The 17,098-nt window shown below is 45.1% G+C and overlaps 1 protein-coding gene across 1 annotated transcript in view; it reads left to right on the top strand.

The window, feature by feature from the left end:
• Positions 1-8,902: 8,902 nt before the first annotated feature.
• The window catches only part of SHBG (sex hormone binding globulin), a 126,360-nt gene continuing 118,164 nt past the window's right edge, over positions 8,903-17,098 (top strand). The window contains exons 1-2 of the mRNA XM_078668870.1: positions 8,903-9,467; positions 9,665-9,780. Coding sequence (XP_078524996.1) covers positions 9,366-9,467; positions 9,665-9,780 — 218 coding nt within the window. The 5' untranslated portion in view covers positions 8,903-9,365. The remainder of the gene's footprint in view (positions 9,468-9,664; positions 9,781-17,098) is intronic.

Below are 17,098 nucleotides of genomic sequence, written 5' to 3'. Positions count from 1 at the left end.
GGTCTGGGGCAGAGAAAATCCAGGTCTTTAAGGCTTTCCTGAAAAGTATCTCGGACTGAAACTGTCGGAGTTGGTTAGGGAGCTTGTTCCTTGCCCTGGAGCCAATCACTGCGAGAGATTTTCCTCCCTTACAGACATATTTGAATGCTGGAATTTTCAACAGATTTGTGTTAGCCGATCTAAGATTCTCGGAAGGTATATACAGCGCGAATCTAGTTCGGAGGTAGTGTGGGCCTGAGGAGTGGACTATCCTGAAGGTAATTATCAGGATCTTGAACAAAACTCTTTTGTGAATTGGCAGCCAATGGAGGGTTTCTAGAGCCGCCGATGCAGAAGACCTCCTCGACCATTTCAGCACTAGATGTGCTGCTGCGTGTTGGACCATTTGGAGCTTATGTGAGACTCACTTGTTTGTGCCTGCGTAGGGGCTATTACAATAGACTAATCTAGATGTGTCTAGGGCCACAGCTACTGTCTGGCTGAGATGGGAAGTAAATAAAAAATATATGTGAGTGATTTTATGATCTGAAAACAGGTTCCAGCAACTGCCAGTGATTGCTGTTTTAAGGAAAGTGATGCATCGAATTTGATTCCTAGGTTTCTGACCACTGTCACTGTATTGGGTAGGGGAGTGATGTCATCTGGCCACCAGATGTTCGGGGAAAAGGTATTATCTTGCCCTAAGGTAGTATTTCTGTCTTTTCCGAGTTACACTTTAGATGATTGGTTTTCATCCAGTGGAAAGTGGCGGTAAGACATAGGCGGAGGTTTTCTTACGCCTGAGTGGTGTTCTTGTCCAATACCTGAATTAGCTGCGTATCGTCCGCATATGAAATGGTCTCTATGTTGAAAGACGGTATCAGGCGGATCAGCGGGGCTATATAGGCATTGAAAAGTGTGGGGCTAAGACTGGAACCCTGTGGGACACCAGAGAGCAGTGGTTTTTCTTTAGAAGTATATTGGCCAAGCGTAATAACTTGACTGCGGTTCTGTAAAAAATTCTTTAGCCAGGCCAAGAAAGTATGGGAAATGCCGTAGGATTTGAGACGGTCTAATAGAACAGCATGTGAGACCGTGATGAACGCAGACGACAGGTCTAATAGAACCAGAACCGCATTTTTTCCTTGATCAAGGGCCGCTCTGAGGGATTCAGCAGTATACAATAGGACTGATTCTGTTGAATGTGGCGCTCTGAGACCGGATTGGTTGGGGTGAAGCGAGTTTGTTTCCTCCAAATAAGTTGTAAGTAGGATGTTAACAAGCTTTTCCGTGATTTTGCTACGGGATGGCATAAGAGAGATGGGTCGAAGGTTAGTGAGGGTAGAAGGGTCTGCAATCTGCTTCTTTTGCAGCGGTTTAACTGCTGCGAGCTTCCATTCTGCAGGGATCATAGCAGATGACAAATAGGAGTTTATTATTGTGTTTATGATAGGATTCACAACATCAATTATGGTGTGCAAGATCAAAGTCTTATGTAGGCCTTCCATGCTGGAAAGATTCCATCTCAGCGGCTTCTAGTCAGAGGTCATGGTCACCCAGAAGGATAACATGTTTGCAGCCTGCCCTCTGGTCAAATTTACTATTCTAACTCGAGTCCTAGAATATGTGGGACAACCTACCCCCAAATATTCCAAGAGGCTTCTTTGTATTATAATTTCAATCCTAGAATATTTTGGGGGTAAGTTATAAAACTGCCAAGCATTTTTAGGAATGGTTGAAAAGTATTCATTTTGATTTTCTAAAAGTGCTGCAGGCACAGGTCAGGGCACAAAACTAGGAATACCAAAATGCATGGGCAGTCGGCCATCATCCTTTTATGATTGGACAAGGCCACCTGCCAACCCTGGGCAGACCTGTCAACAAATGGTGTGTTTTCTCCTTCTTGAACTCTCACCAAGCACCATGCTTGGGATGTGCAGCCCTCTCAGTACAGATCTGTCACATGTTCCCTCCTTAAACTTTACTTGGGAAGAACACAGAGTCAAATACCCCTCCCAGCAGTGCAAAGCCTAGGATACTGTGCAGTCTTGAAAACCCTTAGTTCACGCCAGTGCTTAATTTGAGCCGGTGGTTTCTGGTGCTCGGCACGGGCATTCAATTATCAACACAGGCTCTGAGATGACCACAACAGTCAATTATTAATGCAATATACATTAAAAATGACTATTACCTGCCACCTAAGCCATTCTCATAGCTTTGGAGACCTGGAATAGTCTGAATTGTCACACTTGTGGGAGCCAGAAGGTTAGTAGTTGTGTTGTTAACATCACTGGCAGCATGGCAGGGGCCATAGGTATGTGATGCAAGCTGCAGTGGCCTCCTGACTAGAGTTCTGGCACTTATTGTTTTACAAACTAAGCACTGGTTCACACACTTAATCCTGTCACGTCTAGACTGCTGTAATGTGCCACTCATGGCCTCTTGGCATCCTCCCTTGTGTGACTGCAGCAGGACCAGCAAAGCAACTCTGAACAAAGTGCCTGAATAAATTCACAAACTCAAACACCAAGCCACCTAAAACCTTCAGGATAAACTGCTTATAACTCACGTGCCCATTACAAACCAACACACTGGCACATCCCAGGCTCACGCACTCATGCATACATGCCACATTGACAGTACACACATATGGACACTATGCATTTACTTCATCTCGAGTTTCTAATGTTTCACAGAACAGGTTTGCAAAAAATACCTCCTGACCTCCCCAAATCATCTGATGAAGCACCTTGAGACAGAGAGGAGCCACCTGGCAACACACACCAGGCAGCCCAAAGCAGAAGGAGACCAGTGCAGTGGCAGAAGTAGTGAAGACATATTAATGACATAATATAAATATCCATGGACATCTCACTATATACAGCTCCTTCTAAAGACCCATCAGCGGCAGGTCAGGGTTTAGAAACAAAAAGAAAAACAGCTCTAGCAGTTTGTGGTGAAAATCCATTCTTGGCAGCCTCCAGTGAGCAGTCCATCCTCTATGTAAGGATGAATGTGCTGGCAGGGCTGGGGAAGCTGTGTGTACCTGCCCCTGCTGAACTTTGTGTGGGCTTTGTAGTTTTTCGACCATTGCAGGCAAATATTTGAGTCCACTCGAGGCCCTCCCTTGTGCAATGTATGCAGTCGCCCCTGTCTGGCCGCCTTACTTCCCCGCCTCCTCCCTTGTGTTTATACAGTGTGCAAGGGGTTGGTGTTGCACGTGTTTGTGTGGCTGTCTATGAAACCATGCACAGGGTGTATGTTGTCATATGGAGGGCATAGTAAGTACTGGTTATCCTGAGGCTGTCCTTGTCTATCTTGTGCATGTGACAGCATACCTGCCCATCATGGGACAATAGCTCAAGGACCACACAGATGCTTGTCGGTTTGAAGACAGTGCTTAATTTCAGCGGTGTTTTGCCGGTGCTTGGCACCAGCACTTAATTCTCAACTCTGGCACTTATGAGAGTCAACCACATGGTGGTGTTGTGTGTCTGTTTTTGGCTTCATCTCATCCAAACAGTATTTAATAATTCAATAGATATCAACATTTAATAATATCTATCATCGAGGCCATTCTAATACCTCTTGGTGCCCTGCAATAGTCTGAATTGTCACACTTGGAAGAGTGTGATGTTTTGTAGTTGTGTTGGTACTGGCATTGGCAGCACGGGAAGTGGGCGGTGCAAGCTGTAGTGTCCTCCTGAGAAGGGCCATGGTACCTCCTATTTCTTTTTTTCGAATTAAGCGCTGCTTGCGGTGTTACATATGAAAGAGCTCTGAGTTTGATTGGGTCTGGCATCTGACCGGTACCTCCAAAGCAGGATGAACACAGGCCCCAGTCACTCTCCAGCTCACATTCAAGATGGAGACTCTGTTCCAGCCCAGAGAGGCTCTGCCAGGAAGAGGACTTTGTTAGTCATTCGTTCTCATTGTTCCTGCTGTGACCTGGAAGAGGAGGCGGGTGTGTGGTGGTACTGACCGGTGTGTGGAGGTGAGCGGCCTTCACCAGGAGGACAAAGTGCAAACCCAGGTGACTCCATTTGTAGCCATCAGCCAGAGAACTGAAGGTCGCAGCAGATAATGGTGACACAGCACATATTATTCACGTGCATGCAGGTATTATTAGTATTTTTCTTATTAGTAGCAGAAGTAGTATTAGTAGCAATAGTAGTATTAGTATTACTTTTCTTCTTATTATTATTAGAAGTATTACTTATTAGTATTTTTCTTCTTATTAGTAGTAGTAGTATTACTTATTAGTATTATTTTTCTTATTATAATTAGTAGTAGTAGTATTACTTATTAGTATTCTTCTTCTTATTATTAATATTAGTAGTAGTAGTATTACTTATTTGTATTATTATTATTATTATTAGTAATAGTAGTAGTATTTTTGGTAGTAGAGTAGCACTAGTAATAGTAGTATTAGTATTCTTTTTCTTATTATTATTAGTAGTAGTATTGCTTATTAGTATTATTCATATTTGTATTAGTAATATTCTTCTTCTTACTGTTAGTAGTAGTATTGCTTATTAGTATTATTATTATTATTCTTATTATTAGTAGTAGTAGTATTACTTATTAGTATTCGTATTATTATTAGTAGTAGTAGTAGTATTACTTATTAGTATTCTTCTTATTATTATTAGTAGTAGTATTACTTATTCGTATTCTTCTTCTTATTATTATTATTAGTAATAGTATTACTTATTAGTATTATTATTATTAGTAGTAGTATTTTTAGTAGTAGAGTAGCACTAGTAATAGTATTAGTATTCTTTTTATTCTTATTATTAGTAGTAGTATTGCTTATTAGTATTATTCATATTGTTATTAGTAATAGTCTTCTTCTTACTGTTAGTAGTAGCATTGCTTATTAGTATTGTTATTATTCGCATTATTATTATTAGTAGCAGTATTATTATTATTATCATCATTAGTATTAGTAATCATTTTAGTAGTATTATATTATTATTATTATTATTCGCATTATTATTGTTAATATTATTAGCATTATTATCAGTATTATTATTAGTAGTTGTAGTATTAGTAGTATTGTTGTTATTGTTCCTATTATTATTTCTCCCAGCCCTTACTCGTTGTCTTCCGCTGCTTGCATGCTCTGCCCCATCACTGGCAGTGCCCGTCTGTGCCCTGAGCTGGTGCCCCTCAAGGTTTGCCTCTCACTTGTCTTCGAGGGCCGGCATCTGGCTCTGTCCGTGGTAGGTCAGTCCTTTGGGGTCTGTACAAATCAGGACAGTTAGGCATCTCTTGTAACAAGGATTGCCCCTGTTCCTTGAAATGCTGGACCCAGACACTACTGCAAGCTAAATGAAATGCCAAGGGCATCTCATTTGGATACATGTCAACCCTCCCGATTCAGGCGGGAGACTACCGATTTCAAGGCTAGTCTGCCGTGGGAAACGGCCACTACAACGCGGCCGTTTCCACGAAAACCTTTACCACGCATGCATTACAACATTACATTCTGCCGCCTCCTGATTCCTGCATGCAGAACCCTGATTCCTCAGGGGTTTCAGCTGACAGGGCCTTATATTGTGTAACTTGGAGTACGCACTGCCAGTAACCTGCTCCTGCAGGCCCGTGCACAGCACTTGCATCACCCTCTCTGCCCGCCATGGCGCTTTCTCCGTGCTTCTGACAGGAAATGTAAAAAAGTACATTTGCGTTTCAAATATCCAATCCTGCAGCAGCACACTTGCAACGCCATACATGACAGTAACTCGATTCAGGCCCCAGTAGAAGTCAATGGGGGAAATACATTTTTCCGAATGTTTTTTTTTTTTTTTAGAAATCTCCAACTTTTCACTTCTAAAGTGTTGGCATGTATGCTTTTAGGCTTTTACTTTCAAGGAGTTCATGCAGTACAAGCATCCCTCATTGTAAATGGATTGTCCAAGTAGCGTTATTATTATTATTTTTATCTAGAGTAATAGTTTTATTTCAGGAAGTAAACATTCATGGTTCCTTAAAGAAGATCTACAGCCTCAGGTTACTGGGGGAAATACAGGGACATTTGCATGGCATTATGGTTACAATTAAGCACATTTAACACTGTATTACCCGAGAACTGTGCCTGATTCCCACTGGTGCTGTAGTGTGGGTTGCTTGTTCGTAGTCTCCTGCGGTGAGGCATCGGCAGTGGGTGCACATGGTTTTGCAGCGGTGGGGAACCGATCGGTGCGGTGTCAGTCAGCCAGCGGAAGTGTACTTGTGCTGGATGAGCTATGCAGTGGCGGGTCCTCTGCTAGGGCGGAGGAGCGCCACCCCACTGCATTTTGTGCAGTGGAAAAAGGAAAAATAAAATGATAGTAACCCTAGGTTATTATCATTTTATTTTCCCTTTGTAATGCAGGTTTACGGCCTGGGCCTTGGCTGTTGTCCAAGCCAGGATGGGGAGGAGTTAAGTGGACAAATGTGTTTGACCGGCAGTCTTGGGCCCGCCAAACAGTCATGTACACTTTGCATGTTCCCCACCAGGCTGTAATGCACAGCCTGGTGAGGTGCATACACAGGTTGGCACTACCTGTCTGAGCGCTGAACCACTGTGCTCAGACCAATCACAACACTGCATTGCAGCATTGTGATTGGCTAAGGGGGGCCTGGGTGTGCTTCCTTCTTCAAGCAGGAACAGAAGAAAAGGACGACGGTCCTGCTTTGAGGGTTGCACTGGCCTTTGACGATGATGCGCAAACAAATGATGGATGGAATGTTGAATAAATCAAACATCCATCCCCAGACAAGAGACCCGGGTTAAATCCATCGTTCTTTTGCTCACCATGCCACCCCAGTTTAGACCCAGCCATATGCAAATCAGTCTTGACCCTGTGCCTCATGGGAACAGTCCAGAAAGAACTGCCAAGCCAGGTCCTTCCTGGACCGGAAACAAGCATCCTGGGGCCAGTTTCTGGGTATTACCCTTCATAAGCCAGGCTAGCTTGAATCCAGCGGCACAGTGAGCAAGGGACCCATGTCTGGGCATACTCATCCCACCCATTGGGTGCAGGGTCAAGACTGATTTGCATATGGCTGGGTACAAAGAGGAATGGCATGGTGAGCAAAAAAACAATGGATTTAGGCCCAGATCTCTGTACTGGGGTGAATGTATGTCATTGTTCTGCATTCTGTCCATCAATTGTTCATTTTGCATTTGTCACCCCGAGTGGGACGGGTATGCCCAGACACTGGAGTCAAGCTATCCTGGCTGATGAGGACTGAAAGCCCAAAACTGGTCCTAGGATGCTTGTTTCCAGTCCAGGGAGGACCTGGCCTGGCAGTTCGGGCTGGACTGTTCCCATTGGGTGCAGGGTCAAGAATGATTTGCATATGGCTGGGTCCAAACTGGAATGGCATGGTGAGCAAAAAAATTATAGATTTAGGCCCAGATCTCTGTACTGGGGTGAATGTATGACATTGTTCTGCATTCTGTCCATCAATTGTTCTTTTTGCATTTGAAGATGGTGCGGGCATGCACAAGGAGACTGCATCTCCTTTACAGCTTGCAGTCATTCCTCCAAGGTGCTGGCCGACAGTGTGCCTTTGGGTCAGGTAGACTTGATGACACCTTTATTCACCTGTTTAGAATCATAAAAGACCCGGATCACCCTAGGGTTCCCTCCGGCAAGGTACAGGATATCCTTGCACCTTCTGAGTGGTGAGCCACCTGTTAGCCATAGGATGCACAGTCCAATAGTTGATGTGTACTGGCCCAGGTAGTGCGCAGATTGACAATGATCATGGATATAGCGAGTAGTGGTACTATTAAACATTGGGTATTTTATTTTTTTTGCAAAACTACAATAAAAATACAGTTCTTAAAAATAAAACAAACTTGGATAACACTAAGGCCCAGATTTACGAAGCTGTCACTCAATGCAGCAACCAAATTTGAAGCACTGCGTGATGGGGAGAGGGCCTGAAGGCACCATATCTACAGAGCTACCGCACTATCCTGCTCTCCCCCCAGTGCAGGAGTACAATTAGACTGCCGAGCACCACACACTCACCTTTGGACCATAGTGCAAAGATGTCTGTGGGAGCCTGCCCCTCCACTACAAAATACTATGCTTGGGCTAACCTTAAAACTGTTCCCGCTTCGGAGGTGTGCTGTGCAGTGCAGCACATTTGCAAAGTGGGAAAAGTTAGGAGAAATGAAAGCATTTCTATTTCAACAAAATGTTATTGTCTTTTAAAACACGGCAATACATACAACATAAAACATACAGTCATCGCTGTTTTCTCACAACTTTACAATGCCTGCTTCTAAGTGGCATTATTTTTTGGTGCAAAACCCTGTCCACTATTGTTAGTAGATAGGGTTTTGCATCAGAAACATGGGTGGTGGCATGGGAATGCCCATGTACCACCCAGGGAACGCTCCCTTGATGCAGAGTGATGCAAAACTGCACTTTGCGCTGCTTTGGGTCACTTTTAGGCAACATTTCAGCTCAAAACTACTCAAATATTTTGGCACCAACTGTTACTAGAGCTATAATCTGAACAAAGGGACAGTAGTTGCCCAAACTAACAGTAGTAAAACCTTGGGTGGGCCCAAAAACTCCATAAAAGTGTAGTACACTGTCTGTGAGCAACGTGTCAAAGTCATGTAGAGCCCTTGCCAAGGGACTTGTGGCATGGATTTCTTACACCAAAACAATTAACATCTGGGACATGTGGGCATGTTGGAACTCTGCCAGGGACTTTGGACCCTACAGCAGGCCTTGCCTCTCAGGCACAGGTCTGCCTCTTTAAATAAGGCCTCTGGCCTCCCCCCCCCTATTGCCTAAACTATTAGCACCCACCTCTGCTTCACCTGTGTGCAGGAGGGGACATCCACCTCTGCAGAGTCAACAGGGCTGAGTGTTTACCTATCTCAGGAGACCAAAGGTCTCCTCTAAAAAACAAGAATTCAGCAAACCAAACAGGATCATTCCCCACAGAAGCTCACTCCAGCGACAGCTCTTGGATCACTTGCCCCCGGGGTCTCTCATGGTGATTCGATGATATCCAGATAGACGGCTCACACGAAGAACCTCAGCCCTGCCACTCTTCGGTTCCTCACCCTGACTTGTTCTATCTCCATCCCTACTGACTCTGCTTTCAGGTCCTGGTTCCTCGGTCCCTCCTCGGAGATCTCCCTTGAGGGCCTACGCTATCTGCCGCTCGTCTCTTGTTGAGGGATCACTCTCTAACTCTAGACCCCTCTACCCACCATCCCTTCTCTGCATCTCTCAACCTTGACCTGCCCTCAACTAAGTCCACCATAACCACCGGGGACCTTCCCATTGACAAACCCTCCTCTCAAACCTCTGTTACCCTCAGGCTTGCAAACTTGTTGACCACCCCCATCGGATCTGAACACAATGAAGACTCATGTTGGTGTGCACCTGGCGCTGTTGATGCTGTTGCGTCTCTCTAATGGAGACATCAGTCCCAAGCAGGAAAATTCCAAGGTGGATGAAGGGGTAAGTTGGAAACTGGGTCAGGGTGAAGCTTGCGGGTGCTTGGCCAAGCTCGAAGAGCCTGGTGTAGACCTCATTGTCTTGAGATCCACTTCAGCTGGGATGGGATTGGTGCTCGTCCTATCCAAGTATTTGCCTCTGCTTAGGGGGGTTGAGGTGTGTTCACGAACAATAGCCAATTGCTTTGTTTCTCCCCACAGACCGACTTGTGCCATGATATATACCGCAAGGACCCAGAGGCACTGAACATCGGGCAGCACTGGGCCGGGGCTGTCCCGGCTGCCACTACGCACATCGACCTGTCGCGAGTGACCAGGTAAAGGGGTTTTAAGAAAGTGTCATGTATAATTACATATGACTCCATGGTATCCTTTTAACCTGTTGCAAAGGCTGGGAAGCATGGCAGGGCAACTATGTATGAAAAACAAGCATTGGTAAAGTTGATATATCTAGCTTTAACACATACATCACACTTGTGCACGCCTGTGTTTGCATGAATTAAAGAGGTCGGCGAGTCACTGAAAGCTCAGCCTGAAGCCTGGTTCTGACTCAGCTAGAGGTCCAGTTGGACCCTTGAGCCTATGGCCAGCTTAGCATTCATGTTGCCTCTGCCTCCTTCCCTTGAGTGGAACTCGTGAAACAGGTTTGAGTCAGGACGTCAGATCAGCATCCTGTGATTCTGGGCAAATATCGCAATCTCCCCATGCCTGTGATCTTGTGTAATGAAATTGGTGCATGTAAAGAGTTCCAATACCTTCGGGTCGAGTTCTCGCTGTATTTAAAAATTGTAGAAGAAGGCACCAAGAGGTAAAAACAAATCCTTTACATTAGGAAAAACAAAGAGATACCCAAGTACTGGCTTATTTATACAGAGTGAAACCAGAAAACCTGGATAAATCACGGCTTCCCCGCTCAAATTGTGGGATCTTAGGCCAATATTTTATTTCAATAAAACTCTTTTTTTCTTTATTATCGTGTATGAAAGCACTTTCGAATATGTGAGTTCAAGACTACCAGTTGTACAAAACTATCACTTAAATGAAGTACTTCTCAGTGCAGTGCTTAAATGTGCCCTGTTAATGTCAAAGCTTCCACATATAAAAGAAATGTTTTTTTCAACTTTGAAGAGGCTTTTGCATATTTTACATGGTTTGTTGTATGGGTTACATATTTACAGTGTTTGGCTCGTTTGTTTGCTCACCACCTCTAATTAATTAGCTAATTAAACCCAGGCCTATTGGCTTTGCCATTGCTTGTTTATCTCTGCCTCTTTGTCCCTTTTTACTTCTACGTATAAACTACTTGAATCAAATTATAAATCATAGGCTGTGTTGAAGTAGTCTTTCTTGTCATGGAACAACTTGATGTCTCACTCTCTGTGGTTGTAGGACAATGTGCTTGTTTGGGGCTAGGGTGCTTTCAGGAGTGTCTTTGACAGGTGCCTCGAGTACATGTTTCTAGACGCATAGAGCCCCAGTGGAAGTGCTTCTCAGGTAGCAGGAGACTAGCAAAACTGCGTCTAAGAGTCGACGATAGTAAAGACGGACTAGCACCCAGTGTTTGCTACGCGGTCTTAAGTGGGGGTGGGTACAAAAAAGGCTCAGATCGTAGCTGGGTCTTCAGCAAATTCTACAATTGTATTTAGTGCTTTATTTGTAAAAGAATGAATGCCGGTGCCCAGACCTCTGCTCAGACGTCCACAGCTGGTTCTATTAAATGTCAGTCTATCAAATACCAAGCCTGCATAGTCTTGAATCCACCTCATGCCTTTTTAATCCACTACCAGACACTCCCTGCATCTTTATCTCTCTCTTGTAGGTCCCTGCCTTCTCCCTCTGAGATGGGCTTTCTCTTCCTCCTTCTTTCCCCTTTGGGTGTTTTGCCCTCATCTGCTATATAAATGCCTGATGAGGAGAAAAAAGTGCTGGTCCCCCCACTGCTCAAATTAAGCACTGATTTTATTTCCCACAGTCAGGTTAGAATTGACACCTGAACATGGTTAAAAATCAGAACACACTGCTTGCCGGCAGAGTCATTGTTCAGGCAGAGATCCGGGGCTGTTTTTATCAATAAACTTAACAAAAGTTTGAAACAAGCATTGGCAAAGTCAATAGGTCGGACTTTCAGAACCTAATGGTTTTGTCACTGGTTTTTAGCGATGCTATACAGCAACCCTCATGCTGTGCGACATGCGAAAAAAGATGAAGAAAATCATGTGAATTACACGCCAAAAAGCATGTGAATTACACACCAAGATAATTTTAAGAGTGTGCACCCCGCATGCATGTGCCTTCAAAATGACACAAACCCTTTTTAAAATTTTTTATTTACTGATTCAAGTTTATTTTTATTTAAAGAAATGGGTGGGGGGAAGAAACATGGGGCGGAAGCAAGACATCGGGCGGTGTGAAAGCAACATTGCGGCATAGGAGTAGGAAAGCAACGCAGGGATGTGGGTGGGGAACAGCAACAAGGCAGGCTTGAGTAAGATAAGGAACACTAAGAAGACTAGAGTTATACTTGTAAACACCATTGCAACCCGAATGGCGATAACACTAAGAAGGATGCTAGCTGACATTTTGTGCTGAAACAGTAATCTTTTATTTAAGAAGATGGAACCAGTACTCATAATATCTGAACGCAAAATTAGTTAGTAGATAGACCTTTCTTCCTAATAATAATTAATCAGTCGTTACTAAACAAAAGTTTAAATTTGTAGACATGACAGTATGAGCTTGACTCAATCAATCAATCAGTAATTTTATAGAATGCGACTATTCACCAGTAAGGGTCTCCAGGCTCTATTGGGGAAGGGGTGAAGGGATTTGTGGTTCAGTCGAAGAACCAAGTCTTGAAGCCCTTACTGAATTGCCATTCATAAAATGGGGCAACTCAAAGAATCCGGACCTGGGTATATAGCAATATAAATAAACAGTGGTCCAGAACCTCTTTCTTTATATACTGATCCAATCAGTATATATTCATTGAGTCAATTGTTCATGAGCGTTCCTATTGAATCTGCTCCAACACGCAGGTGAACTGAGTTACTTCAAGGAAAATAAATATCACTACAACAACAGTACATCAAAAACGAGTACAATATTTATTCATTGTCTCTGGTCAAGCAATTGACAATCCACAGAGTTTCTCATAGATTTAGAATTAGAGGTTGCCCAAAGGAGCGTGCAAAAAAAAAAGTGATCAGAACGTGTACAGTGAGTAAAGAAAAAGAAAGGAAATTCAGAATAATAATCACACAATATTCACATTAATATTATACAATAACGGTTTCACAGTTTTCCGTATCAAAGCTACCTGGCCACACAGGATAATGATTAATGACCACTGGTATCAGAATAATATAGACAAGGACATTTATGTCAAATGTGTGCACTTTTTATATAACAACAATGGGTCCAAGGTAGGAGTAATAGCGTCGACGTTTTGACTCGACTTAAGGCCAGCCGGTGAGTTAGACCTGGGCCATGCGAGTCTTCATCAGGACAAACATTAGCAGAGCAATCAAGGGTTGTGGATGACCCCAGGGCGAAAGGCAAAAAAGGTATATATCCTCAATAAGCCGAGTAGAATTCTCTCCTTTTTAAAGATGATTGAATCATCTCCGGAAATAACAGTCACAGTATTCGTCCAAACATCCTAAGCTGAAGTTACCTCAAAACAGTCGTGTGTAGGAATCAACTCAAGCTCCTGTCCCAACCGATCAGGAAGCTCTAATCAGTCATTTTTAGATTCAAATCGCGCTCCTGTTCCAATCAATCAGGAAGCGTGCTGCCGTAGTTGCAGGCTTCTAAGTCCCCGAACTGCGATGAGTTCTATTACTCCTACCTTGGACCCATTGTTGTTGTTATATAAAAAGTGCACACATTTGACATAAATGTCCTTGTCTATATTATTCTGATACCAGTGGTTATTTATCATTATCCTGTGTGGCCAGGTAGCTTTGATACGGAAAAACTGTGAAACCGTTATTGTATAATATTAACGTGAATATTGTGTGATTATTATTCTGAATTTCCTTTCTTTTTCTTTACTCACTGTACACGTTCTGATCACTTTCTTTTTGCACGCTCCTTTGGGCAACCTCTAATTCTAAATCTATGAGAAACTCTGTGGATTGTCAATTGCTTGACCAGAGACAATGAATTAAATATTGCACTAGTTTTTGATGTACTGTTGTTGTACTTACTGAATTGCGGCAGAGATGGTGATTGCCTGAGGTGCAGAAGCATGGAGTTCCAGGTCTTCGCAGCGAGGTAGGAGAAGGATCTTCCTCCAGCCGTGGTCTAGTGGATCCGTGGGATGGTGGCCAGGGCCAGTTGGGCGGAGCGGAGATGTCTGGTGGGAATGTAGAAGGAGAGGCTGTGGTTGAGGTATGCAGGCCTGGCATTGTGGAGGGCTTTGTATACGTGTGTGAGGAGCTTGAAGGCGATCCTTTTGTTGACTGGGAGCCAGTTTTGGTCTCTCAGGTGGCCGGTGATGTGGGTGTGGCATGGGATGTTCAGGATGAGTCTGGCAGAGGCGTTCAAGAGATTCTGCAGTTTCTTTTGGAGTTTCTGGGTGGTGCAGGCGTAGAGTGCATTGCTGTAGTCGAGTCTGCTGCTGACAAGCGCATGGGTAACCGTTTTCCTGGACTTGTTGGGGATCCACTTGAAGATCTTATGAACCAGACAGAGCGTGGGGAAGCAGGAGGACGAACTGGCATAGATTTGGCGGTTCATTGAGAGCGAGGAGTCCAGGATGATGCACAGGTTTTGTGCGTGGTCCATGGGAGTGGGGGGTTCTGAGTGCTGCAGGTCACCAAGAGTCGTCCCAGGTTGAGGGGGAGGTGCCCAGGATGAGGACTTTGATCTTGTATGAATTAAGCTTGAGGAAGCTGTCCTTCATCCAGGTGGTGACTGCCTTCATTCCGTCATGGAAGTTGCTCTTGGCAGCTATGGGTTTGTCTGTGAGGAAGAGAATCGGCTGAGTGTTGTCAGTGTAGGAGACGATGTTGAGTCCGTGGCTTCTGACAATGGCCATTTGTGAGAAGTTGGCCTGATATATGATGTTTCCAATTCTGGAACCACCTTGTATCAGTCCAAACAACCCTTATGGTGTCTGGTTGTAAGTCAACCTTATTAGACAAGCTATCCTAGGGGTAGCATGGACTAAGCAGCCTAAAGGCTTAACTCAAGAGGTCGTGTTAAGCGAGCTGTTTTACCAAATACATTCCTGTAATATCAAATGAAAGGACACCACACAAGTATATATTATAAAAATATATGTATTTATTACTAAAAACAATCCCCAGTATTCTTTATGAACAAAGGGGCACAAGCGTTAAATCAAAAGCACAGTATAACATACAAAGTTGCACAATTTTGGATGAGGCCGAGGGGCCACTCAAACCATATACTAAAAAAATGGTATAAGAGATACCATTCGATCAGTGGTTAGGCCTAGGGCCTAGGGAATCGCTGGGAGCAGTCGGGACAAGCAATGCTGAAGTCGGGAAAAGCCCGCGGGATTCGGGTGCAGTGCTGAAAGCACAAGCATGTACTAATGTTAACCAATGGTGCGTAAAAGTTACACAAATAGAGTTTAAGGACACTTCCGCTGAACCTAGAAAGACAAAACTTAGGACACAGACCCTAGAGGTGTGTACCAGTGTGGGAACACCAGCGTTGCAATGTTACCTCACCCACAGGAAGTGGGTGCACAGGGTCGAAGTAGTGTCGGGTTTCGTCACGCAGGTTCTTGGTGCTTGGAGCTGAAAGGGCTGCAGGCGAGGTGAAAGAGAAGTGTCCGGTGGAGTCCAAGGGTGGACTCAAGTCGAAAAGTACCTGAAAGCAGAGGGGACAGAGTCTGGGTCACTCAGCAGTGACCAGGGTGGAACCAGGACGGAACCAGGCAATGTTGGGCGCAATCAGGTGGTTGTCGAGGAGCTTCTCTCCGCTGTCACGTGGGCTCTGGGGCATTTACGATGTCCAGGAGCGGGACACGTTCTGTCCCACGCAGGCTCTCGCCGTCGGCGCTGTCGGCTTCAAGATTGGAGCAAACAACACTTGGCAAAAGCAATCCACGCGAAACCGGGAGATTGCTTCACACTCGAACCAGGAGGGTCAGAGTGGGGGCTCCTTTTCAGGGGAGCTGGTGCAAATCTGGAGCAACCAGAATCGCAAGTCGTATTTCAAGTTTCGTGGGACAGGGGCCACAAGCCAGCTGGCAAGTGACCGGACCAACGCGTTGAGCCAAAAGAAGCAGAAGGGCCCCACACAGCACTCGTCGAGTGTGGAGGGCTGAACTTCGGTGCAAGAGTGGCTCAGGGTGGGGGCTTCTCAAACCCCGGTGTACAGCTTCAAGGGTCACTCCTGGGCTGCACGGTCAGCGTCTCGTGGTCTTTTCAAGATGGCGTGCCCCACGCTTCCGGTCGCCTCCATGGGTCTCAGCTCTGCAGGGACTGTGGATCGGGCTGTTAGAAGGTAGGCAAGCTTGATCTCGTCATCTCTGTCGCACGAGTTCCGGCGGGAACTACAACAAAGTAGATGTCGATGGCTGGATGGTGCCTGTTTGCACAGGGTGGTCACTCCTTGACCACAAGGGAGATTCTTCAGTCTTCTACGTTGAGTAGGATGTCGAAGGGTCCAGAGTTTCGTTTCTTATGTTTCATCAGGATAATCTGAAGTGCATTGGCACTGCTCCCACTCTTATTCGAATCTAGGGGGCTGGATTACCTGCTAGGTCCCCTCCTATGGGTGGGACCCAGGAAGTGGGTGGATACCCCCCCTTCCTTTGATCCTGGCCGCGCTGGGACGGTGGCTGGAGTGCCCCAGAACCGGTTTGGCCGGATTATGCAAGGGGCAGCCTTGTGCTCCCCATGCAGTGTCTGGTTTCTTTCAAACCTCCCTGCTACAATCCACTATCTCCTGTCTGAGGGGGTGTAACACCACCCTGCGACAGGAAACCCTTTGTCCAGGCCCCCTTGGCTGAGTTTCGGTCAGCTGCAGGGGGTCAGACCTGTGTCTGTGGCAGAAGCATCCATTTTGTGGATCTGAGGCTCTTTTAAAATTAACCGCATTACAGTAAAGTAACATGTCTTCTCCCTCTAGAGGGGTGGAATGCTATCCCCGTCGCCAGAACTGGCGAGGGGATAGTATTCCAAATCGTATGACACCTTACACGACATGTTTTGATAAAGCCAAACCAAAGTTGCTATATAACCGCGAGGATTATAATGCACTTAATAGTATATGGTATGGCATTATCCTGAAACAGCTCAGGGAGTTGTTCCCGACAGCTGCAGACAGGCTCAGCTCATGCTAGAGCTCCATCTCACATTAAACCACGCACTCTGCCTCCAGGATTGATGAGGCCTTCCATAGGAGTGGCTCACAGGTTTATATGTGTCGAGATATAGGTTTAGATATAGGTATACTATACCTAAGCAGGAGGTGATTACACCACCTTGCCCCAGCTGAGTGATCAACCAGTTGTGTCAATTTAAGAACCAGCCAGGGGTGGCAAAAGATATGCTGCAGCCCCTGGTAGGCCTTGGTGGCACCTATGCCCTGAGCACCTATAGTGCATGGTACAGGGGCTGATAAGGAGTCCATTTCCAATTGTGGTATGTACCT

The sequence above is a fragment of the Lissotriton helveticus genome, chromosome 12 (genome assembly GCF_964261635.1).
Source record: "Lissotriton helveticus chromosome 12, aLisHel1.1, whole genome shotgun sequence".
Lineage (NCBI taxonomy): Eukaryota > Metazoa > Chordata > Amphibia > Caudata > Salamandridae > Lissotriton > Lissotriton helveticus.
The sequence above is the reverse complement of the archived record's forward strand: the minus strand, read 5'-3'. Positions and strand labels throughout refer to the sequence as shown.